General features: G+C 42.6%; 2 protein-coding genes across 4 annotated transcripts in view; one reads left to right on the top strand and one right to left on the bottom strand.

The window, feature by feature from the left end:
- Positions 1–5,999, bottom strand: part of LOC142585346 (uncharacterized) — a 57,697-nt gene extending 51,698 nt beyond the window's left edge. Inside the window, exon 1 of the mRNA XM_075696055.1 lies at positions 5,726–5,999. Coding sequence (XP_075552170.1) covers positions 5,726–5,924 — 199 coding nt within the window. The 5' untranslated portion in view covers positions 5,925–5,999. The remainder of the gene's footprint in view (positions 1–5,725) is intronic.
- Positions 6,000–7,106: 1,107 nt separating this feature from the next.
- The window catches only part of Fdh (alcohol dehydrogenase class-3 Fdh), a 70,473-nt gene continuing 50,509 nt past the window's right edge, over positions 7,107–27,070 (top strand). The window contains exons 1-3 of one of the 3 annotated variants that reach the window (XM_075696029.1): positions 7,107–7,126; positions 11,222–11,323; positions 24,430–24,571. In XM_075696029.1, the coding sequence (XP_075552144.1) occupies positions 7,124–7,126; positions 11,222–11,323; positions 24,430–24,571 (247 nt within the window). In that variant the 5' untranslated portion in view covers positions 7,107–7,123. Of the gene's footprint in view, positions 7,127–7,274; positions 7,523–8,156; positions 8,304–11,221; positions 11,324–24,429; positions 24,572–27,070 lie in introns of those variants that run through there. The other 2 variants (XM_075696011.1, XM_075696020.1) reach the window with 2 other exon arrangements.

Here is a 27,070-nt window from a genome sequence, read left to right as displayed (position 1 = left end):
AGCCTGTATTTATCATAGGAACAGTAGTGCCTCTTTAACATGCATGCCTGTCAACTAGAGGTGTGCAAACAGCTGTTTTTGATACCAAATCGAATATGAATTAATAGTGCCAGAAGCAAACTGAATATCAAATATTTTTGAATAGTTTATGAATAATGTACTGCCTTCTCACCATTAATATGGTATTCAAAATAGAAGATCTGTCATTACAGTGCCTATTGTAAAGCATGCTTTATTAAAAGCACAAAGGGTGAATTAAGAACAACTAAGGAGATTTTTTGCAAACTCAGGGATCTTGAGAGCATACACAATTTTGCATTATCAGTTTTAAAGGTAACTTTGTGGACCAATTACTATCCGAGTGTGTCGTCCAAACCAGACATGTATGTTGTCTTCAACAACGGCAGAGTAAAAGAAAACTCAGTTTTTCAATTGCGCAAGATGTCGTGGCAGATGGTGCGCCACTCTTGCATAAAGTATGCTCCAATTAAATGTCTGATTTAATCCGATAAGAGGAGATAGCTGCTGCTTCTATAAATAGGAAAAGTCTGACTGACTGACACAGCAAGCTCTGGTATGTTATGTCCTTGTAGATGGGATTAAAAATATACGTAGTATTTTTGCTCCAATATTTTTATAAATGATATCACGGTTGACATAAACTGCAAAATTAAGCTTTTCGCAGATGAATGCATCGTCTACAGGGAAATGAACAATCGTGATGACCCCTCGGCACTAAATCTTTCTCTAGATAAGATAGCTCACTGGTGCAAGCAGTGGCAAATGTCTCTCAACGTATCAAAAACATTCTGTATGACGATAACAAGAAAAAAAGAACCATCCGAATTTACCTACCTAATTAACAACACATTATTGCAAAGAGTTACGCAGCAGAAATCTCTCGGTGTCACCTCGACTTCCGATCTGAGATGGGATATGCATATTAACAATGTCAAAGCAGTGCCTCTGCGTAAGCTGTTTGTTTCTCCTACAAAGGCACCAACCATTCGCACCGACACATGCTAAGCTCTTAACCTACACAACTTTCGTGCACCCAATCTTAGTACACTAACACTGTATGGTTTCCGTGTACTGTCACTAATTTAGCCAAAATTGAACGGGTACAAAGGAAGGCCGTTCGGTTTATTCATAACAAGCACAAGCGAACCGGCTCGGGCACTAACCTTTTACCATCTTCCAGACTACCTACACTCGAGGCAAGAGAAAAACTGGCATATCTGAGGTTTCTGCACCAACTCCTGCATAAGCTCAGCCAGATCGATGCGTCCAAATACATCTTTCTTGCAGAATCACGAACAAACATGCATACAGTCTACGAGAATATGCTTATAACAACGATAACTTCGAACATTCCTTTTTTCCCCCGACATTCAGTGAATGGAATTGTTTAGACCCATCCATTACTAACACAGAGTCCTTGGAAGATTTCACCTTGAAAATTGAAACTATGTTTAGTAATTAGTCTTTTTTTTCTTTCTATTTTTCTCTAGTATTATTCTATTTCTTAGCAAAGAGAAAATTGGCTGCTTTCTAGGTGTGGGTATCTTTCGTGGCACATAAATTGGTCTGCTCTCCTGTTTGCATGTAACTAGCGTTGTTATTTGCCATTTCAAAATAGGTACTGTTTTTTATGCAGCCTGTCAAAATATAGTTATGTAGTGTTGAATGCACTATAATGCTAATGCCCTCCTGCTTTGGTCTCGCAAGAGACTGGCAGTATTGTGAATAAATAAATAAATAAATAAATAAATAAATAAATAAATAAACTTCATGTTTGATCTTGCAAAGTTGACAACGTAAGTTATTTAAAAAATATTAACATTTCCAAACATTAGTCACTACTCAATTTGAGGACCATGTTGAATATTTGCAAACCCCTACTGCTAACCTGTGAACTTGAAAAATACCATGGACACAACACTCAAGAGGGGGCAGGCAAGGAATAGTATGCATTTATTCTTTAGTTTGCCTTGAGTACATGTGGGATACATACTCATATTATAATAAACAAATTTACATTTAGGTGCAGCACACAAGCAAACTTGGAACAGCACAAACTGACGTGCAACAGACTATTTTCACATCACAGAGACTTTTACAGAGATATTGCTGTTGCGAATTTCGCCTGCTTTGGGAACTTGCCTGAATAAACCTGCTCGAAGCAGATACCCCTTCACAATCAGGCGACTTCCAAGGCTATGAGACTAACAAGCGAAACTGATTCATGCAATGAAATAATTTTTTTTATATTTTGATGAAAGATATGTAAAATCATAAAAAGAGTCAGAATTTGTAAGCTTTACATATAATTTGGGAGAGTTGGCAGGTATGAACATGTCAACAACATCCTGTGTACATAAAATATGGTCAGAAAGCATACTACCATGGTGGAGAAACCCTTAATTTGTCAATCATAAATTGCAGGTGCTGCACAACATGTGGATGCCCATTTTGAAGCAGCTTGCAATAAATATGCATCAAGCAACATCCTTAAATTAAGTTGAACTTTCCCCAGAAGATGGACAGTGTTGTGCACAAAATGTGCAGATTAGCAAAAGTACTTTCAGTGTGAAATAATAAATTTTGCATTCATCAGAAGTGAATCAAGGAGATATATCTGTAGGTGTAGCAGTGCATAAAACACATACCTTTTCTACAACTTACAAAGAGAGAAGGAACATTATGCTCCTCTAGGTGATTTGCTTGTAATGCATAACACAGCTCTTGAAATGCAGAGAGAGAAATGAGCACAGAAGTCCTGCAGCTACCTGATAACATGCCATTTCATACATAGCAGACAACGCTACTGAAGCTACAAAAGTAGTGCAGTCCCACAAATCTCACTCCACACGTTTCGTATGCAGTTGTAGCTTTACCTGTGACACCTTATATGGAATAACTACTTATATTACTAATACAACTTGTGGACGTAAGGTTACATCACATCCCATATTATTTATGCATCTTTGTGCTTCCACTATGTGACGTACTATGTTTTGGGTATGAGTAAGCTGGTCACAGAAAAGTCACCCTGCTTGTTTGGTGATAAATTCGCAACTTTCGTCGCCTAAAGGTGGCACGCAAGGCAACTCAATATGGCGCCCACAGAGAGTATAGGAACCCCTGAGCACATGTGTGTCCTTCACGTCAGCTCATATTTGGCTTAGCGCTTAAAGGTGGCTCGACCTTTTTCACAATCACTGTTGCTAAGTGACATCATGTGCCACATAGACGCCTCAGAAATGCAAACATGGTGCCTCATTGAAGGGGAAGAGGTCATGAACGCCAAGCACATTATTTGTTGTGGCATGAAGGCCTGCTGCGCATCGTCTGTAACTGTGCAAGGGCTTTGCCTGCAGATGTCACACGTCCGGCAGGAGCTGCACAAGCTGGAATTTTTTTTATGACTGGGAAGGTTCTATCAAGGTACGTTAGCTTGTCTTAACTTTTTCTTCGTGCTAATCAAGACAGCCCACAAAGCCTGCCTTTCGCACACTGCCATTTCACGAAAAAGAGTAATTCTACTGCTCTGTGATGTTCTTGAGCTCCATTCACTAGTTGAGTGGTTATAAGCAGATATTTATATTTCATAATTAAAATGAAGGATATCAGTAAGGTTACCACAACTGCGATTTTTAGACATCTTTCTTGTATGTCACTGTGCTAGTGCGTGCAGATGTAAAGAAAGCCATCCCGGTTATTTGATTTTTCGCTGGTGCAGTTATAGTATAGTTCAAGTGACGAGGAGTCACAACAGAAGCTTGTTGTGCTCACGTGACGAATTCAGTGTCTGTGTTTTATGTTCTACCAATCTTGTTTTCAGGGCAACTGTAGCTGCAAAGCATGGCCGCGCGTTGGTGCACGAGGTGCAGCCCAGAACGTAAACACATGCGTTTCTGGCAGGACGAGACAATGGCGACCACAATGCGGGCTGCTGCCAGTGAAACTTACTTACTTACTATGCCCGCCCACGTAGATCTACCGCAGCATTTCTCTAGAGCTGCAACAAAGTGCTACAAACATGTCAGTTTTTATCTGAAATGCTCGTGTGGTCTCGTTGCGCTAGTCACAAGAGCGCAGCGCAAGCTTGGCCGTGCGGTGGAGCACAGGGTGCAGTAAGAACGAAAATATGCGTTTTTGGCGAAACGAGACACCTCGGCAACTACACACTACGAGTTGATGTAGGTACAACATGAGCAAATACTTCTGACACGAGCCCACGTACTACATATACTCGCGATCAAAGCCACGCCATTGTTCACACTGCTGGAAGACACTATCGCAAGCTCTATTTTTATAACTTAATGCATCGATTCTCTGTCGAAAAACAAATAAAAGAATGCACATCAGCAAAGAACTTTTGGTTTCTTAACTACGTCGCTCCAGAAGGAGTCACTGCCGACGAAATGCGCACTGCATACTTTCATCAGTGGTGCAACCAATTTGCCAATTTGCAACTTGACAGACAACCCCTCCTTTCTTCTTTGCCACATCTTTGGGGAATAAGTGGACGCTCACTTCACTTGCCACAGCTATGTTGGTGCACTGCGGCATGCAGCACATGCAATTGCTTTCTAATTTCATCTTGAACAAACAATGCGTAAAAACAGATAATCAAGCCTACTGGCCACCAGCAAGCAAGCAAGCAAATGCGCTATCGCCACGCAGCCTGCGGTTACACTGATACTCTTTGAAAAAAGTTTGCCGATGGCCGCGGGGTGGCATGACACTCTACGGAACTTAGATCTGCGACACCTTCCATGAAATAATTGTGGCACAACTTCCGACATAAAGGTATGAGACTTAATGTTAAATGAAGTTACATGGTGCAACCTGTCTCTGTTTCATAAGTGACACACTAGTTTTTGGTCTGAAATGCGAGCAGCGAGAGCAGGCTCCCTAGCCTTCGCAGCATTGTCTGCTTTGTTGAAACAAGCATAGCCTTTGCAAACTACTTAATACACGGTGCTCACTAATAATAATTTTGCATGTGATTTCCTAGTACTGCAGAAACTTGTTTACAGCACCGTACACTTGTTGCAACTAAAATGCGAAAGTGCGTGGAACACCCAGCTGACCTATTACTATTTATTATTACTTCGCTTTGCGCTAAACAAAGTAATTATGGATTCGCACCAACTAGCCCGCCAACGCATTGTGCTGTACTATTTATTAATTCCTCGAGGTTCATCTTGACACACTTTCATTATGTTAGTTTTCTACTCTCTTCATACTGGCATCAGTAAACCGGTTTCCTGTAAAAGTGTCCACCGAGACCCCCGTCACCGAAGCTTATCCGTCAATGACGCACTGCCTGCAACAGCCTAAACCAAATGCCATGAAGATTTCGTTCAGGAGTTGTGCAGAGTATTGAGTATCGCAACACACAGCATGAGTTTGGTCAGCCATTCACGCCAACGGCAGTGGATTATAGTGATTTTTTTATTCTTTTCTTACTGCACAATTGAGCGAATATGCAAATAACTCGTGTTACTTGCGTATTCGATAAGTGAAGCATGAACAGCGGTTAGCTATATGTATCGTGACACACTCATTTATCGATGACTCTCTTTGGACATTTTAAAAATATTGAACGTGGGACACTGAGCTGGATACATAACAACGGCTTCCAAGCTTAGCATGAGCTGTAGTGAATTATCTACACTGCCTATAGCGTTGAACAACGGAGGCGTGAGTAACCTACCCAGGATTGTTCGTGAAGAGCTCCTCCAAAACTGCGTGAAGTGAGTCTCTTCGTACAGCCTGAGTGCAGCGCTAAGTTCTTCTAGCGAAGCAAATTTTGCCCCGACTTCCATGGCAGGAGTCGTCACGCTAGCGTAACCTGTATGATCACTTTCCATGGTCGCCGTCGAGCTAACGTAGCCCGTGTGATCGCTATCCATGGTGATGCACCATTAACCACACACAAACCGACGGCGCCTTCGCCATCTTCCTACAGGAAGCGATGTCGATGTGGCGATGCCCATGGCATCGGTGGTTGCTGTAGTTGGGTTGGCTGGCACTAACGTTGTTCTAAAGAAGAAGTCGACATATGCAGGGATACCATTATAATCACTACTACAGCCGCTGGTTGGCATGTGATTCACTGTTTTAGCCATGTTTTATTGGTTTTATCTAACAAGAAAATATTTTGAGGGATCGCCAGCCGTTTGTGCGCAGGCGCGAGGAAGAGCGAACGCCATAAAGATAGAGTTAATGTACTATCTGTGAAATGTTAATATAACCAACGCGGGCGCGAGACAGAAAATCTGGGGGCTTTTGCTTCTTCAATATATGACTCTGCCTCCCGGCCGTCATCGCAAAAAGAGGCACGTTTTCGCCGCCGGACGACACCCTATTCCAGTACACCATACCCATACCATGGGAGAACCGGGGACGCTTCTACACTCTTAAAAAGGTTGCACCCTTTGGGATGTATATTTGTCCCACAACGATAATCGTCATCTGCCTAGTTTGCGTTTCCTTTCTTGAAAACTCGGCGCTCGCTATTTTCCTGTCGAGAATGCTGCGTCACTGATAACGCGCGTGCCGTTCGTGACTGGGAAGTACCGGGCTCGCAGCGTTAAAGAAAGGAAACGCGGGCAAGACAGACGACGATTATCGTTGTGAGACAAATATACACCCCAAAGGGTGCAACTGTTTTTAGAGTGTAATCGTCATCTGTCTTTCCCGCGTTTTCTTTCTTTAACGCTGCGAGCCCGGTACTTCCCAGTCACGAACGGCATGCGCGTTATCAGTGTGACGCAGCATTCTCGACAGGAAAGTAGCGAGCGCCGAGTTTTCAGGAAAGGAAACGCAAGCAAAGCAGATGACGATTATTGTTGTGGGACAAATATACACCCCAAAGGGTTTAACCATTTTAAGAGTGTAGGGTGTGGGGATCACTGACTCCTGCAGTCACCCCACACCATACCCATACCCAACCGACAGCAAAATTATGCACACAACGGTGACGCACGACCACGTTCTTACACCGTGTGCAAGACTAAGGAAGTGAAAATAATTAACATGTATAGAACTAAATCAGTGTTAAATAAACTATGCAAAACTTTAGCACCGAAACTGAAACTAACTAAACGGCATGGTATGTATTTTGAATCACGTTTTCAATCGTAGCTGGCCCGCCGTTTTCCTGGTTTACTATCGCCACTTGTTAGGAATATGACCAAATGAATAATTTGCGGTTTCGTGTATTTGAAACATCGCTATTAAATTTGGTGAAGTTACAAACAGTTTCTCGCTAACTTCATTGCTTTAATTTTCCTGCTCAGGCCCGTGAGGGCCCGTGTCCCCCGTGTGCGCAGCATGAAAGGCAAAACTTGCGTGTCGTGTGCAGCAGTCCGACGGTCCGACTTCTAAGGAGCGTGGTGTAGCACTGGCATTAGTAGCACAGTATTACACACAGTAACTGAGATTTCGCTACCAGCTGTTGTGAGCTGTCATGTTGGCGGGAGGACTAAGCGATGCCACCCAAGGCAAGGTCAGGCGTCTGAGTTGCTCGTCCTGTTGTATCTAGCCGGCAGTGATTCCTTTATCTTGGCGCTTACAGTAATCACAATTTGACGCGTCGGCTCCCACCTGCTTTTATGAAGTACAAAAGGAAGATAAGAAAATGCTAATGTAGCCTTCGTGGATAGCTGTTCAATATGCTAAAATCAAAGTTCAGGGCTATGTGGGCTACGTCTCGGTGTTGCGTGTGCTCATATGCTGTGCGCATGTGCACTGTGCACATATGCCCTAACCAAATTGCTTTCTCGAGGTGCTAGTTGGTGTTTCGCATGTCCTTACCATGGCGCATATTGAGAAAGCTCCTATCTTGATTTCACTACAGAAAGGCACATGTTTTCCCTTTTGTTTAGTAATATCAACGTTGACTGATATGCACTTAAGTAATTTAGTTTTATTGCCTGCATGGTGTTTTCCTGGCGATGAGGGCTCTGCCGACGCTGCACATGGTTTGATTGAGCTAGTGCCTCATTTATCGATGGCAGGATAGTTCTGTTTCTCCCGATGTGCTGCCCGCTTGCCGTCGGTGTTACCTAAGCGAAGTAGCATACTGTCATAATAATAGTGTGGAAAACCCGAGAGAGAAGCATATATTCACGTCGTTTACATGATGAATGTAAAACTTTTTAAGCTGGACTAATAGGCTGAAACTACTGGCAGCCAGTGTCACAACCGTGTTGGAAACAGATAAGCACCATGGTCGGGATTGACAAGGAACTTTCAAGTAACTGGCTATGCCCAGTGACGTGCAACTGGTAATTAACTGCTAGACAGTATTATTTCATTTTTTTGGGGGGGGAGAGGAGGAGGGGGGAAGAGATGGGATTTGTTGCGTGCAAACAGCTGGTATAATGTTGAGACTATCTTTAGCTTTTGCTTTTGTGGTAATTTGGATGATGGCATGTATCTTACCCAGGTGCTCCTCAGGGAACAATTTCAATACACTGACATGTCATTAAGGGGACATTCAAAACCACTTGCACTTACCATTCCATTCCCATACCATCTGTTCTACAGAAAACTGGAATTGTACCAGAATCATTCCAACTTGTTAATGACAGTTCTGCAATTTTCTCCCAATGGAACTTTTGCTGAGGGTGCAAAAGTACCATGTCAGGAACAGTCCTCTCACCACCCCACCACCCCCTTCATTGCAGTGGGAGCTTAATCCTTATAGAGGCAGCTCAGAATAAAAGGGGTGGCCCTGTGCACTAGTAAACAAAGAAACCCAGGGGGTCAAAATTAATCCAGAATCCCCCACTCTGGCATTATGGCATGCCTCAATCATATTGTGGCTTGACCCTGTATGCTAGCTACCTAAAGCTTAGTTAAAAATTAGCTGTCAGAAGAGTGTAAAATGACCACAGAAAAAGTGTAGTAGGTTTATCTGCACTGACAGAAATGCATGAAATTTCCACCTCCTTGCTCCATGGAGGTGGAAATGATTTCCTACATTTATTCTATTGGCTACCACTTATTTCTCATCTTGTGTATGATACCAGTGAATGTGCATTCTGTCATCCATACGTTGAGGGCTGTTCTGTGATGCCACTTGCATTGCGCCTACTGGCCCTTGTTCTGTTTGACAATGCAAATTGAACTTCAAAGGCTTTCTTGTAGCCAAAGTCAAAGCATGTGGACCAGACTATTTAACTTCCAGGTTATTTTACATCCCTGAGTCTTCTCTGCTGTGGAGTTTACTGAAAATCTTCAATTAGGTTGTGATAATTGGCCTTTCCATGTTCATTTGGTTTAAGCTCATAATTCATTGTAAGGATGTTAGCACTTGTTTTATTTTTGGAGCAGTTATAACCACGTCATTTTCATGAGGCTGTATTAGTATCTTAACTCAATTTTTATTCCATAATTGGGCATTTTATTGTACCTTGCATTCTTTATTACCTTATACATAATCGTATACAAGTGCTGTAGCAGACAGGGCTTATTGGCAAAATAATGTGACTTGCTCATTTTCTTCAAAATTTGAAACTTTGTACACAGATTTTACCCATTTATATCCCAAATGTCACCTTATCCAGCCATATTGTTCTTAATTATTTCTCTTTCAAAAAAGAGTATTATTTAAAATGAAGTTTGGTGGGGACACATAAATAATGCAAGAGGCTTTAGCATTCTGATTGAGCCAATGCATGTGTGTGTAAGTTTCTGTGTTTTCAGATAAGTCCTCTAAAATCAAGGCACTAGCTGACAAACATTTCATGGATTAGACTTATTGGAAGCATACTTGACAAAGCACAAATCAAAGATGCCACAATGTGCTTTGAGATGTTTCACCCTGGTGCTTTGTTGTTTGTGTTTGCTTTGCAACATGGGATTGGTGCCAAATTGCCAAGGTTTCAGTGCTGATTGTTAGCTTGAGAATGAAAGAGAAGCTTCATGGTGCTGTCGGTGCTTATGCCATGCTGTTTTAACTTGTACAACAGAGGATGTGGAGAAGAAAGCTCAACTGGCAGCACATTTCTTGGCATGTAATGGGTGTCATCTGTGTTATTCTGGATAATGAATGCTTGGTACATCCATGTGTGCTATATATGGTTTTTAGTGTCCAGTATGAAATGTCAAAAGGTCATTCCCTACGTTGCACACTGTCAGCCATATGGCTGACAGTGTGCAACGTAGGGAATGACCTTTTGACATTTCATACTGGACACTAAAAACCATATATAGCACACATGGATGTACCAAGCATTCATTATCCAGAATAACACAGATGACACCCATTACATGCCAAGAAATGTGCTGCCAGTTGAGCTTTCTTCTCAGGGATGTAATATATATATATATATATATATATATATATATATATATATATATATATATATATATATATATATATATATATATATATATATATATATATATATATATATATATATATATGCTGCGATCACTGGTCACACCTACACAAAAAGTGCATGCATATACACTAGCATGCTCTGGCAGGTGTAAAATTTCATGCAGCTATTGTTTCTCTTCACATATGTACAGTGCCAAACTTTTTATAGCTGCAATGATGGGGTAACAAAGAACTTCAAATAATTGTACACTTCAAATGAAACCACTGAAAACTCTTTTTGTATGAAATAGACTCCTATGATGCACTCTTATTTTGCACCAAAGTGAACTCAGGAAATGCAGAACTCTAGGTATAATTGATTTGCAAACTTAGTGCCTTTTTATTCGAAAGCAAACATGTCCCATGGAGGGAAGTTGAAGGGGTCCTATAGTACTTTTTGTTAAGGCTGATAAACATGTTTAGTTGCTGGGCAGTGTTCGCATCATGAACATACTCATAGCACATGCTCATAGCCTGTACTCATAGCAGGGAGCCTACAGCTTGGTCCAAAAGATTACGTGGAACTGTATTTTCTGATTTCTTTCATTTTCTATTCCTTTAGCCCTTCGTCATTGGCGCAGATGCCGTTGTGCCGCTATCACTGCTGGAATTGGTCTTGCAGCATGCAATGAAATATCATTTTAATCATGTCCCAGCAAATGGTAAAAAGCAAAAAAAAAAAAAAATTGGAAATGAAAAGAATTGTCATAAAATAGGGCTCATGGCCAAACAAGGCTTTTCTGCTTCCAAAATCTGTAATTAAGTTAGTTATTTACTAATTTGTTTTATCATATGATCAATCTTTCTTTTATACAGCCAATCCAGTGCAAGGCTGCAGTGGCCTGGGAACCTTCAAAGCCACTGACGATCGAGACTGTTGAAGTTGCCGTGCCAAAGGAGGGAGAAGTTCGAATCAAGGTGCTCTTTGCCACTTTGTGAGGGCGAACATGCCTTTAATGTAGAAGCCTACTGCCCAGATATAATTCCTGCGCCCCGTTTGATGGCAGGCAACCAGCCTGTGGCTGGTTGCCTGCCACACTGTAGTTTGAACCTACTAATGTCAGGCATCAGCACTGCCCTTTGCTCTGTGCTATTTGCAGAATAAAGGAAAGATAGTTTATGATAACTTGCATGGGTCTTTTGTCCACTACTTTATTTCAAGGACTTAGTGACATTTAACTTTGCAACTTGGTATCTCTATTAGCATTAACATTGGCTGCGTGCATTGTGATGTGCTTTTCATTAAGTAAACAGAGGATTCTTGCAGTATCAGTGTTGTTTGCAGCTTCTAAGGTCCTTTGTATAGTGTGTGTTCATCTTAAGCAGCCAGTGCCTTTGCTTTTATAACTTTTGCGCTTGCCCCAGCAGTAAAATTGGAAATATTGGTTGTAGGATGCCAAGAAATAAGTCATCTTTCATTCCTTCACCATCAGCTATTGATTGGCATGGTTATATTTTATTCCTTTTGAGCCAAACTAGATTCATTAGGTGAAATATTTTTGTGCTGGAGTACAGACAAACATTAATGCATTTATGTATTATCGGCGTCAAACGAAGCTCAGCTCCAACAGTGGAGGAGGGCGTGGCAGAAGCATAACTGAAGGTATAGTTTGTGCCGTCCAGTCATCAACCATCCAGGCACATTTGGTTTGACCACACTGCGTGATAATGATAATGCTCCCCTTATAATGCAATATTTTTGTTTCTGTTCGGGTTCCCTTTTGTTTGAAAATGCAAGAAAGACGACAGTGCAGTAATGATGACTGCGCAAACTGGACCACGTACATCGCTGCTAGCGTTTCACTTGATGCCGATGGCATATACGGTTGTGCCACAGTGTGCAATAATACTCGCCTTATACTATGTTATTTTAACTTCTGTTTTCGTTGATTTTTCTTTTCTCGCTTTCAAATAAAAGAGAACCAGAAGAGAAATTAAAATATTGCAGTATGGGGTAGCATCATTGTGCCCTGCTGTCAAACTGGATGTGTGCGCTTGTCATTGGTGATGACTAGACGGCTCGCTTTACCTTAAGTTATGCTTCGTCGACGTGCCCCGCTGTTCACATTTCATTTGATGCTGATAGTACAAGCCTACTTCATACTTCCTGTCAAGACCATTGTGTTGCACTTTGATGAGAATAAAGTCCAGTTCAACATATGTGTTTTGGTTGAAACTGTATCAAACTATGAATAAGGCAATTTACTCGTAACATGGACAGTTATGACTGGTAAATGGTGGTGTACAGTTTGTGCCTTTGCATTCGATTTTTAGGGGGTGCATTGAAATTACCTTCAGTAGTAGCAGTAGCTACGTGCCTCTATAACTGCTTGAAGTGACTTCTCTTACCTATATTTTCTTGCAAGAATTGATAATTAAATAGTCTTTGTGACTATTCTTCGGAGAGGTGGAAAATAACTAGGTTTTAAGTACATTTATATTTTGAGGCTTGCAAATTTAACCCACTTGTTTGCACATGAAGCCTTTCTCTGAAGGCCTGCTGAGAACGACAAAACGTTTTTGAATGAACTCTAAGTGTAGTTGTGGTACCAGAGCCTCACTCACTTGTAGCAATTGCAGTGTTATTTCGCTAGCAATGTTGTCGAATAAAGAAAGCTACAGCAGATTTGCTTTCGAGCTAGCAGTGCTTTCTGGTCTAGTGCTTTTCTTTTAAAGCTAATTTTTGTAGGCAGCTGTACCGGGAATATTTCTAGCCTTAGCATGCCATATCTGCTGAGTGTGGACAATGTTTCATTGCTACGAAAAGGCATTAGCACCATTTAGTGCTACTGTGCTAAATCCAGTACTTTGCATTATTACATTCTTTACGGATATTTTTAATAGTTCATGTAGTACATTCATTTGATTTAAGCTAATAATTTGTTGCAAGGATGTTAGTACTTGTTTTATTTTTGGAGCAGCTATCACCACGTCATTTTCATGAGGCTGTATTAGTATTTTAACTGAATTTTCATTCCATAATTGGGCATTTTATTGTACCTTGCATTCTTTATTACTTCATACACAATCGTATACAAGTGCTGTAGCAGACAGGGCTTATTGGCAAAATAATGCGACTTGCTCATTTTCTTCAAAATTTGAAACTTTGTACACAGATTTTACCCATTGATATCCCAAATCCCAAATATCACCTTATCCAGTCATATTGTTCTTAATTATTTCTCTTTCAAAAGGAGTATTATTTAAAATGAAGTTTGGTGGGGACACATAAATAATGCACGAGGCTTTAGCATTCTGATTGAGCCAATGCATATGTGTGTAAGTTTCTGGGTTTTAAGATAAGTCCTTTAAAATCAAGGCACTAGCTGACAAACATTTCATGTATTAGACTTATTGGAAGCATACTTGACAAAGCACAAATCAAAGATGCCACAATGTGCTTTGAAATGTTTCAACCTGGTGCTTTGTTGTTTGTGTTTGCCTTGCAATGTGGCATCTTTACCAAATTGCCAAGATTTCAGTGCTGATTGTTAGCTTGAGAATGAATGAGAAGCTTCATGGTGCAACCACAGTCCTTGCATGCAAGAGGACCGTGGTTAGAATCCTGGTGCCGCGCAATTTTCCACTGGATTAAAAAAAAAAAGAAAAAATGCGTCTTGATAATATTGCATGAACAGGCCTGGAGTCCGGCCTGATCCATGTGACCAGAACCGGTAACACGCTTCCTCACCAGAGCAGGATTGGTCACCCTGGTGCAGTACTTGGCCACAACCTCCTATATGAATACAACAATCAAACCCCAGCCCTCAGTCCCCAGCAGCTGCGAAGCAACTGACCACGGCGGCGGTCAGACATGTGACGCAGCAGAGGGTGCTAAGAATCTCTGAGTCTGGACAGGCCGCCGTTGGAATCTGAACCTGGCAACGTTTAACGCTGGAACGTTATCTAGTGAGGCGAGTCTAGCAGTGCTATTGGAGGAATTAGCAGGCAGTAAATGGGATATAATAGGGTTCAGTGAGGCTAGGAAGACAAAAGAAGCATATATACAGTGCTAAAAAGCAGGCACGTCCTGTGCTACCGTGGCTTAGTGGAGAGACGAGAACTAGGAGTCGTATTCCTGATTAATAAGGATATATCTGGTAACATACAGGTATTCTACAGCATTAACGAGAGAATGGCAGGTCTTGTGAAACTTAATAAGAGGTACAAATTGAAGGTCGTACAGGTATACGCCCCTACATCCAATCATGATGACCAGGAAGTCGAAAGCTTCTATGAAGACGTGGAATCGGCGATGGGTAAAGTCAAAACAAAATACACTATACTGAATTGTGACTTCAATGCCAGGGTAGGCATGAAGCAGGCTGGAGACAAGTCAGTGGGGGAATGCGGCATAGGCTATAGGAATAGCAAGGGAGAGTTATTAGTAGAGTTTGCAGAACAGAATAATTTGCAGATAATGAATACCTTCTTTCGCAAGCGGGATAACTGGAAGTGGACATGGAGGAGCCCGAATGGCAAGACTAGAAATGAAATAGACTTCATAATCCGTGCTAACCCTGGCATCATACAAGATGTAGATGTGCATGGCAAGGTGTGCTGCGGTGCCCATAGGATTGTAAGATCTCTAATTAGCCTAGACTTGAGGAGGTAATGGAAGAATCTGGTACATAAGAAGCCGATGAATGAGTTGGTGAAAGGGAAAATAGAGGAATTCCGGCTCAGCCTACAGAACAGGTATTCGGCTTTAACTCAGGAAGAGGACCTTAGTGTTGAAGCAATGAACGACAGTCTTATGGGCATCATTAAGGAGTGTGCAATAGAAGTCGGTAGTAACTTAGACAGCATACCGGTAAATTGCAGGAGACGAAAGATTTGATTAAGAAACGCTAATGTATGAAAGCCACTAACCCTACAGCTAGAATAGAACTGGCAGAACTTTCCAAGTTAATCAACAAGTGTAAGTAGACATAAGGAAGTATAATATGGGTAGAATTAAGCATGCTCTCAGGAACGGAGGAAGCCTAAGATCAGTGAAGAACAAACTAGGAAGCAGAAATCAGATGTATGCGTTAAGAGACAAAGCTGGCAATATCATTACTAATATGGATAAGATAGTTCAAGTGGCTGAAGAGTTCTATAGATATTTATACAGTACCAGCGGCACCCACAATGACAATGGAAGAGGGAATAGTCTAGAGGAATTCGACATCCCACAAGTAACGCCGGAAGAAGTAAAGAAAGCCTTGGGAGCTATGCAAAGGGGAAAGGCAGCTGGGGAGGATCAGGTAACAGCAGATTTGTTGAAGGATGGTGGGCAGATTGTTCTAGAAAAGCTGGCCACCCTGTATACGCAATGCCTTGACCTCGAGCTTACCGGAATCTTGGAAGAACGCCAACATAATCTTAATCCATAAAAAAGGGGACACCAAAGACTTAAAAAATTATAGACCGATCAGCTTACTGTCCCTTGCCTACAAAGTATTTACTAAGGTAATCGCAAATAGAATCAGGAACACCTTAGACTTCTGTCAACCAAAGGACCAGGCAGGATTTCGTAAAGGCTAATCAACAATAGACCATGTTCACACTATCAATCAAGTGATAGAGAAATGTGCGGAATATAACCAACCCTTATATATAACTTTTATTGATTACGAAAGAGCGTTTCATTCAGTCGAAACCTCAGCAGTCATGCAGGCATTACGGAATCAGGGGGTAGACGAGCCGTATGTAAAAATACTGAAAGATATCTATAGCGGCTCCACTGCCACCGTAGTCCTCCATAAAGAAAGCAACAAAATTCCAATAAAGAAGGGCGTCAGGCAGGGAGATATGATCTCTCCAATGCTATTCACAGCGTGTTTACAGGAGGTATTCTGAGACGTTGATTGGGAAGAATTGGGGATAAGAGTTAATGGAGAATACCTTAGTAACTTGCGATTTGCTGATGATATTGCCGTGCTTAGTAACTCGGGAGACCAATTGCAATGCATGCTCACTGACCTGGACAGGCAAAGCAGAAGGGTCGGTCTAAAAATTAAATCTGCAGAAAACTAAATTAATGTTTAACAGTCTCTGAAGAGAACAGCAGTCTACGATAGGTAGTGAGGCACTGGAAGTGGTAAGGGAATACATCTACTTAGGGCAGGTAGTGATTGCGGATCCGGATCATAAGACTGAAATAATCAGAAGAATAAGAATGGGCTGGGGTGTGTTTGGAAGGCATTCTCAGATCATGAACAGCAGGTTGCCATTATCCCTCAAGAGAAAAATGTATAACCCCCAGCTGTGTCTTACCAGTACTGACGTACGGGGCAGAAACCTGGAGGCTTACGAAAAGCGTTCTACTTAAATTGAGGACGATGCAATGAGCTATGGAAAGAAGAATGATGGGTGTAACATTAAGGGGATAAGAGAGCAGATTGGGTGAGGGAACAAGCACGAGTTAATGACATCTTAGTTGAAATAAAAAAAAAAGGAATGGGGGGGGGGCATGGGCAGGGCATGTAATGAGGAGGGAAGATGAGAGGGAAGGAGGGTGGTCATTAAGGGTTACGGACTGGATTCCAAGAGAATGGAAGCACAGCAGGGGGCAGCAGAAAGTTTGGTGGACGGATGAGATTAAGAAGTTTGCAGGGACAGCATGGCCACAATTAGCACATGACCACGGTAGTTGGAGAAGTGTGGGAGAGGCCTTTGCCCTGCAGTGGGCGTAGCCAGGCTGCTGCTGCTGCTTGCTTGCTTGCCTGCTTGCTTTGCTTTGCTTTGCTTTGCTTGCTTGCTTGCTTGCTTGCTTTGCTTTGCTTTGCTTTGCTTTGCTTTGCTTTGCTTTGCTTGCTTGGTTTGCTTGCTTTGCTTTGCTACATTCGACTTCCGTTAATTCTACTGTGATAAGATCGATGAAACTTGCCGGATTATCCGGTGGGTCAAATTAAAGAAAGAACGCCGAAACACACTTTTAATTCACTTGGCAGTATTTTCCTTTAAAGTTTGCTTTGCCACAATATGTTATGTTACAATACACAATATGTTATGCGGCAAAGCATACAAAGTGAGGAATGGTGCCCTTGTTACGGGACATAGCACATTTTTGTTAATTATTTACACATTCACATTCACTGTCTCCAGTCACAGTACGAGCACCGAGATGCATAAAAAGTTTACTGGCAGGCCTTCAGAACTTTAGATAGACCCCTGCTCATTTGTTGGCTTCAAATGCCCCCTTGACTTTAGGAGTTATAATCTGGCCACCATTATTTTCGCAGGCTTTCTGAAAACACAGTTTTTTTTTTTTTTTTTGCTTCTCGGTGCAAAGCGCGTGTAATTGAGGAACGCGTAATGGCCTCATATACGAGACATGCATGGTGGGTGAAACAACGCAGAAACGTCAGAAAGAGCTCTGAATGGCTGCCAACAACATTATTTAGTGTTTATGTGCTTGTACTGTGACTGAAGACTGCACATGCACATATCCTCTGACAGTGGCCCTGGTCATAGCCTCCTCTATACTTTCAGTACCTGCTCAGTTATGCGGCGCACCATTGTTTGGTGACGTCGAGGCTAGTTCAAGGGCCTGCCAATGGGTGGCACTAGCAGCCCTGGATGGAGCAGACAACGTCAAGGCCACTGTGTATAGCACCGTATTCTGCTGAAGCACTAGCTGCAATGCGTTTTATAATGCAAAAAAAAGTTCTATTGTGAGGTACAAGTGCATTACATTTACAAGGTTCTGTTGTGCCTGGTTCTCTGATTGATTGTTCTCTAATATTAATTAGCTTAAACTTGCTTTCATATCTTTTCATGGAGCAGCAGTACACCGTTGCACTTAACAGGTATCTAACATCGCGGCAACCTTTGTGTGAACACAGGCACTCTTTCTCATTGCAATATAGTGACTAATTGCCCAACTTACTGACCACGATTCATGCTAATGGAATAGCTTCCAGCTCACTTCATTTTTTTAGAAGTGGAAGCCGCAAAAACAACCGAACTGTGCGTCATCCCTTTATTCCGAGGTTTCTATGCAATTCTTTCTCAGCCTCTCTTTAATTATTGATGCAGGTCTGTCATTTTATATGCGCTCAACATGCAGTTATTTTTCTGCTCGCTTACTGCCTGCAAGCACAGTGTTAATGTGCCCAAAGAAAGAAGTGCAAACATGCTGACTCACATCAAACTTTATTACATCAGGCTTGTTCAAGCTCATATTTCAGGCTTTTAAAGCTTTAGCTGCTTCCGGGAGAGTGGCTTCACGAAGAATGTCTTTGCCATGTCATTCTTGTCTGTTACAGACAATGCATAATTGGTGAATATCGGCCTGAAATAATTTGTGCAGACAATCTTTAAGAGCTGCAGGTGGTGTGCTCAGGGCAAGTACACTTCAAAACTGCATAGTCTGCCGGTACTGGTACAGCATTCTCGACGACTTCTTGCAGTGGCTTTGCAAGGTTTCGTCTGTTGCTCAGTATCACCTCAACGTACATTTTCAAGGCATGCAGCACGTGTACAAGTTGACTTGAACGGTACAGGAGCCCTCCTCTGTCCTGATGCCGGATCAGACTTTCGCTTGGTGAAGCAGATGACTTCGATGCAAGTGAAATACAGCTGCTGCAGTCAATCAGTTCTTGAACAACATGAGCCAGGTAGCCTCCGACCATTGAGATGGCTGTCATGTCTACCGTTGGAAGGAGGCTGGCTGGTTTTTTCAGCTGATCTTCAAGCACCTTGTTGCTTCTGCTGGAAAGTGACCAGAATGATCGTGTCTTGATTCACCAGCATTATGCAATGCCCCTGATGCGTGACTTGTGGTGTCAACTACATTGCTGCTTATAGAAGATGAAATAATACCAGTCTTCAGCACCTTTTCAATCCCAGAAAGAACAGCTTGGACATCTGTCTGATCATTGCTGCCAGCAGATCGTAGCCATCCAAAAAAGGACTCTATTGGGTCTGATGAAAGCTTGCGTGTCAGCACAAGCTTGAATTTGGAAGATTCCAGCAGCTATTTCACACATTCCACATTTGACTTGGTGGTCATTACCAGTGCATGGTACGTTTCCTTGTTCAGGAACTGCTTTTGTGTGCACTTGTTCATCTCTTCAAGATATTTAAGAAAATATGTCAAAAGCATGGTCAGGCGGATGTCGTCAGCGGTCTCGTACTGTTTGCTGTCTGGCAACTTTTGGGGAACATGCTGGACACAGTTACTGACACCAATCAACAGGAACCAGCGGTGCACAGTTTCCGTGAACTGAACTGTGGGACCCACACCTGCAAAACTTATGTCAGCTCTATGGCCTGATTTCTCTTTCAGCACCTTGAGTGCCGCAGTGACCGGTGGCGAGAAGACGAACAGCCCTAGACACGTTCATTTTTTCAATGTTCTATGGATAAACATGCTGTCTCCTGAGAAACTTTACAGGCTTCATAATGTTTCCTTGCTGCATGCGGTATTCTAGTTGTTTCAGATAAGCGGCCGAAATCTCACCGCACTCGCCAAGGTCTTGGGCTAGAAATTGTGAGCTAATATTTTTGATCAGGTGACACTGGTCAAATGCAAGAAACAGCTTCCATGCCGGATGCTCGGGGTGCTGAATGCAATGCGTCAGGTTTCCGTTGCACAGGAGTTCCATGGCAAGAATGTTGATCTTGTGATTGTGAGTTACTATGCACACCACGACAAAGCCTGCTGCTTCGACCTGCTTAATTGCATACTGCATTAGCACAAACAGCTGGTGTCCAGTGCGGTTCTTGGTTACGAAATACCCTACAGGTATTCGAATGCGTGCTGAAAGTCCAGAAAGTACAAAACACAACAGGGAATTGGCCAGCAGTGGTTCGGCAGTGCTTGTCAATGGCAGAAGCTTTCCACTGTCCACCTCTCCAACAAATGCATGTCGCTGTTTGTTGTATTGGAGTCGCAGTTTGATTCTCATTTCATCAACTACCAAAGAGCAAGTTTTGGCCTGTGTGCTCATAAGGTTTTCCACCTCTGTTTGAAGCCGCTGCTGGACTAACGATGTAAATCCCATTTCACCTGATGTTACTCCAAGAAATCTCCACAAAGTAGCTCGGCTTGAAAGCTTCAGGATTCCCTCTTTTCGGATGTGCTCGTAGGCTCACATTGTACCATGGAATGTCACACTGTTATTTCCGACCACGTTGGCTGAATTTTTTAGAAGTTCATTACTTGGTCCAAAAGTATACTAGCACCCAAGTGCTTTTCATTTGCTGCTTCCACGACGCTGGAAAAAGCAGTCAGGTAGCTGTCTTCTTTTAACTGTAGCAGTTCCTGTTTATACCTGTCAACAGTCTGCTGCAGTCACTCAATCTTGGCCTTTAGGTCACGCTCTCTTCGTTGCCACCTCTGACGTTCTTCTACCGAAATATCACTGAGCACATCAACCTGGATACTTTGGTGCTTTTTTGTCATGCGTGCGACAGGCACGTTCAACTCAATTTTGTGCTGAGAGTGAACATAACTTCGCTGTCCGCATCCAGAGAAAAAATAACTGCTGCTGAAGTAGAGACTTCGTCCATTTTGGCACTCTGGGCAAGGCTGCCTGTGGTCAGTAGATTGGCAGCAGACATGGCAGAGGCGACAGGCGCACTGCAACGAACTGCAGCTTCCCGTTTCTGCACGGCAGAGTCGCTCTGCGGTTTCTTCGCAGCTGGCTGCATGTACTCCGGGTATTCGATGAAGTCGCTGGTTGTAGCACCCCTTTTCAGCTTGCAAGTCTTGCATCCTTCTTTGTAGTGCGTAGCGATGAAGTGCCGGCTACAAACTACCGAATAATGCGACATTGTATTCGGTTCCCAGTCCTTCCTTGCGATTACTCTTAGCCAACTTTGTCGTAGCATTTCATCAGAAGGGATTTCATGAAAAGATTTGCCTGGAACTTTCTGTTTCGAGTCCGATTTGCATTTTGGCACGCAACAGTAGGCCATGATGGGGCCAAAACACGCGTGAGCTTGAAGCACAGAACTGCACGCACAGCTACCGTCGATCAAACAAGGGTTACCAGTGGTAGAACAGGCCTGGTCAGCCTAGCCGCCTGGCTGTTGTTGCCCAGGGCTGGCGACGCCACCGTGTGGAGAAAACCGACAGAGCAACGTTGCCAACCGATGGTGCTTCCCCTACCGTTGAGCAGGCACTCCCAAGTATAGAGGAGGCTCCTAGGTCCAGTTGTAATGTGCTTCACTGCATAACACGGCTGTATTGCGACGAAGCTGACCAGTCAAGTTCGAATTATTTATTCAGCAGAGGCCAATTTAGAGATCGAAGTGACAGAAAATTGGGCCTATATAATTGTATGGGTGCCTGCCGGGACCTTCAATTGTGATTGAATTAACCGGAGTCATATTAACGGAAGTCTGCTATACTGGTTGATCATTTACATTACCATAAGATTCGCTCATACTTTCCAAAACAAGAGGCTTGATCACACAAGCAGCTTGCTTTTCTGAATGTTCGGTTGCCCTCTCCTTATTTGTCAAAGCCGAACTTTCGTCAGTGGTTGCCATTGCGATGGGGCGGGACCACAGAATGCGCACACGTCATGCTCCTGTCAGTTATTCGAAAACTGAAAGCGTTGCTGCTAGGAGTGGAACAAGTGATGAGGTCGTTCGCTTTGCTGTTTCCTTTGGAATGAATAGCCGTTGTGCTTGTAGCAGACAATGTGCTTGGGGTCGGCTTGTAGTGGCTGCTCCTCTTGTGGTCGCTTGCCCAACCTCAGTGGCTGGTGTCATGGGATGCATTTTTCTATATGAATACACATTCAAAGTTTTGCATCCATCCATCCAACATCACTTCTGCAACTGCTTGGTGGGCATACTTGGTAGCCAGCAATCCAATGGCCTGAGGACACAGAAGAAGGTCATCTATGCATCTATAACAGTGGTAGGTCAGCAGCAGTGCTTTCCTCTTACAACTGATGGCAAGACCAGCACTAAGACAGCTTATTCATGCTGTTGCCATATTCCCGCTGTGCTTGCCCAAAGGACTGAGCCCAACCGAGTGCCACTTTCATCAGATATGGTTGTTATTCCATAAAAGCAACAAGCATGCTAGCGTTGAGGTGTGTGCAGGTCCAAGTGAACATTCTTATGTGATGACATGACAGAAGAGTGGACGAAATATGAGGTCCATTCGATTCGCCTGCACTTGCTGAACTAGTTCGTGTGGTGCTGCACTTCATTATTCACTTAACCAGTTCTCTTTGGCCAGAACTGGCCCTTATGCCATTAAAACCCACTAATTGTCATCATCGTTTTACCAGTTCAGCATGACGGCATCTGAATGTCAGTATTCGTTTGCCAGTGCAGGCTTCGTCAGAAAGGTAGTGCAGCGGTTGTGCAGGTGGTGCTTTCCCAGTTCCCCACAAACAAGAATTAGCACTGAATTGGCAGAAACTTTGTTCATGAAGTGCAGGGCGACTGTAATATACCTATAAACATGTAGTAGCAGCCGACAAACAACGCTGTTTGTGTGCAATGCCACTTAGCAGCCAAAGAAAAATAATGAGGCTATTAAATTGTTGTAATATTCAAGCATAACTTGAGCTGTGCAGATTATATATTGCGAGTACAAGAAAGGTTTTAGCACAACATCATCATTTTTTTAAGCTCCAAAAACATTCTACTGTTAACGTATCATCCCCAATTGAAGTCCATATTGGCGGCGCAAACTCCTGGGGCTGCGCTCACTCATATATTGGCTGTGCTCTCCCTCCCAATCTCAAAAATTTTGTGGAAGGCCCACTTTGTGATGTAGCAGCCAACTTGGACGTTCGGAAAACGAGCTGTTTGCACGATCGCGGCCAAGGAAAGGTGTATTGCTTATGTGATACTGCAAAAACTAGGACTTATCAGGGTGTCATGCAAATTCTTGCTTAGTGTTGCAAATGTTCTTAGTTGAGAAATGGAGTGTATTAGTATTCCACTTAGTCTACATGGTAAAAGTCTGTAAAAAATAATTTCACAAGTGGCATTGATAGTTTACAAAGTAATCATAGTTTTGAACTGTGTTTATAAGTACTCCAGAACTAAGGTCAACAGCAAGGAAATACATGACCATGTAAAAAGCCTAGATTCGTGTAGTCTTAATATGTAGAAGGATCCACACAATATTTATGCTTGAAATATGAGTAGATGCATCGCAAGAAAGCTTGCAAAAATATAATTTTTTTTTTGTAATGAAAGTGGAAAGAAACACTGCCATTATCTCTTGCCAGAAATAGCACGTAACTTGGAACATTGGCGTCCACAGTGGGCTGAAAATCTCGGAGGCCATGGGCTAAGATTTGCATTATATCCGCTAATTGCTAAGTGTTCGTCTGCTGAAGGGCTATTCAAAGACTGCGGATTAGAAAACTGGACAGTTACCAACCCTGAAGCTTTGCCAAGATTGCTTTAGTAGCATATGCTACTCACTTATAAACAATTTAACAAAAGTAGAATTTTGTTGCAGTCGGAACTTCATATAGATGGTCTGTGGGAGTAGCTCATTTAAATTCGTGGGTAAGGTGAAGGAGAAAGTGACAAAGCCTGATGCTTTCAACACTTGTTCTCCTTCTTTGCTGCTTGCAACATTAGTTCATTGTAAAGGTTCAAAACAGTGGAAATGGAACAAGAACAAAAGGCAGAAAACACATTTGCACTGACCTCTGTCCTTGCTTTGTCTGTGCTGTTTTGAGCCTTTAAACTGAGCCTTAGCCTACTTGCTAGCTTTCATGTTTGCAGAGGAAGGGGAGAGTGTTCACTAGTGCCAGCATAATGGAATTTTCTCTCTGATGTGCTTTTTCAGTTATGTCCTTTTGTTTTCACTTATGACCTTATTTGAACTTTCCTCTCCCATTTGTCTGTTTTGTTACCCTGCTTCTTTTTCAATGGCTGCAGGACAGGTTAGGTGCCCACTGTAAAGCAAGACAGTTGTAATGTCCATGGGCCCTTCCTTTCACCCTTTTTGTCCTTCTCTGTAAATACAATAAATTACTGGTACTACTACTACTTGTTTCTGACCATTCCTTTGTGAATGACCCTTTTGAGTTTCAATTGTACAGGTTCTGCACACGGGTGTCTGCCACACAGATGCTTACACTCTTGAGGGCTTGGATCCTGAAGGCATGTTTCCATGCATCTTGGGCCATGAGGGAGGTGGCATTGTGGAGAGTGTTGGGCCAAATGTCAAGGGCTTCAAACCAGGTAAGTTTGCAGGTGACTTAGAACCTTATGAAACTTTTGGTTTCTACTGTTCTAACCCCACGTGTGGCATCTGACTTCTTAGCACGGCTGCTAGCTTCACCCTATACTTGTGCCATGTGTACGGTAAATGACATTGACGTGCAGAATGCGTTGGTGGGCTAGTTGGTGCGAATCCATAATTACTTTGTTTAGCGCAAAACAATGGACATAAGAAAGACAACCAGGACAAGGCGCTACTCTCAACTGACATCATTTTATTGTGTCACTCCTTTATAGAGAGCAGAATCCAGAAGAACATGCGCAGTGAGCACTATGTGCAGGAACCACCACAACATCCGAGCACCAGAGCACATTCATGTGGCAGAAGCCAAAAAAACCATATTCTGCACTGTACAAGGTTAAAGAAGGCACACTAATGCACTGCGAACCCAGTGACTGTATAGAAAACGCTTCCCATAATTCTCAGGCGGTGGTATCACAGCTCTTTTATTATGATAGCTCCTGTATCATGGAGCTATCACGACCAAGAACCAAGAACGATGCCTCCTGGATGGAGTCGATTGCCTTCGTAGGACCGTCACCAAGAATGCGCCACCTTCGACACCTGTGATCAAGAGAGTAGTATCTTTCTTTAGAGACAATGAACTTTGGTTGTTCCTGAGTGATGAGAAGGGTGGTTTCGTGATAGCTCCGGCTGCTGTCTTCAACAAAAAAGCCGTTCAGGCTGTTGACAAGAATTTAATTCTGGCTAACAAGAAAGCTCAGAAGGTAAAACGCATAGTTGTTCCTTTGTTGGAAAATATAGGTCTCACCAAGATTGTGAAAGATGTCAAACAATGTAAGGTGCTTTGCTCTAGAGGTTTTTTTCACTGCAAAAACGCACAAACTGGATGTTCCATTCCAGTTTGGAACATCCAAGTGGCCGCGTTGTTTTGCCACTTCTTGCAAAAACAGTTGAAGCATTTAACTATTGATGATCCCTATGGCATAAAGAATCATTTCGATGTTGTTTCCTTTCTAGAAGACAACCATTCAGTAGCCGAAATTTTTTCTGTGGATGTCGAAGATCTTTATTACTCAATACCGCACAATGGGCTATTTCGTAGTGTGATGACATGCATCGAAGAGAGTGGCGAGGTAGATTTCCGCAATGCAACAGAGTTGTCCTTGGAAATTTTTTTTGTCCATTCTCGAATTTTATCTAAGTGCAACTTTTATCTGGTTTGAAAATAAGCTATTTATTCAAAAATATGGTGTGTGTATTGGTTCATATGTGGTGCCTGCTCTTTGTAATATTTTTTTTTTTTTTATTCTTTGTTGACCACGCTCTTGAGAGTGCTTTGGACAATGACTTCGTTCAAATTTTTTAGATATGTTGACGAATTTCTTGTTGTGGTAAAAGAGACTAACGATGAATGCTTCAGTATGGTAGCTGATAATTTAACTCTGTTCAGTGACAATGGCAAAAGTTTAACTTTAACACATGAGCTATCTAGGGACGGTAAACTCCAGTTTTTAGATTTGCAGCTATCCTTGCAAACAGGTCACGCCTGTGTGGTGTACTCTCCACGTGCATGTAAGGAACCTTTACGTTATGCGTCTGCGCACCCAAAGATTGTGAAACGCGCCATTGCTTTGGTGTGTCTAGAATCTTCGTTAATGAAATCCTGTCATCACACTGCAAACCAGAGCTTTATTGCACAGTTAAATAAACTGCAGGCTGCGTGTTACCCAAGTGTGGTGGTGACGTCAGTCTCTGAGGTATTGCTTCAGAAACTGTAAGGGAAGCGTCATAAAAGTAACTGTGTTACATAGAAGAAGAGGCCTGCAGTTGTGCCATATTGCCATAGAGTAGCTCACAATCTAAAGAATGTTGCCACTAGATACCAAATTCCAGTAGTGCTTTCCGCTCCTCAGAAATGTCAATGTCAATGTTGTGCAGCTGTATTTCAAAAACAAGTAAAAAACCAGGTTGTGAAAAGAACCTCATGAAGGTTGTAGATTGTAGCGTCGGTGGGGTATATAAGATTCCGTTGTCATGTGGCAAAGTGTATGTAGGGCAGTCAGGCCGCTGTGTTAATGAGCGCCTTAGAGAACATGAGCGCACCCGCCATGGTTGCTCAGTGTCTATGGTGTTGGGCTGCTGAGCACGAGGTTGCGGGATCAAATCCCGGCCACGGCGGCCGCATTTCGAGGGGGGCGAAATGTGAAAATACCCGCGTACTTAGATTTAGGTGCACGTTAAAGAACCCCAGGTGGTCGAAATTTCCGGAGCCCTCCACTATGGCGTGCCTCATAATCAGAAAGCGGTTTTGGCACATTAAACCCCATAATTTAATTTTTAGAGAACATGAGCGATCCATACCGACAGGCACAGGTTCCCATTTAGCTCAACATTGTAAACTATGCAAGTGCAAAGCTATGTTTCATGATACTATAATGCTGAAAAAGAACCGTGATACCACCGCCCGAGAATTATCGGAAGCTTTTTTCATACAG

This window comes from Dermacentor variabilis, chromosome 1 (assembly GCF_050947875.1).
Source record: "Dermacentor variabilis isolate Ectoservices chromosome 1, ASM5094787v1, whole genome shotgun sequence".
Classification (NCBI taxonomy): domain Eukaryota; kingdom Metazoa; phylum Arthropoda; class Arachnida; order Ixodida; family Ixodidae; genus Dermacentor; species Dermacentor variabilis.
This window is presented reverse-complemented; position numbering and strand designations above follow the sequence as displayed.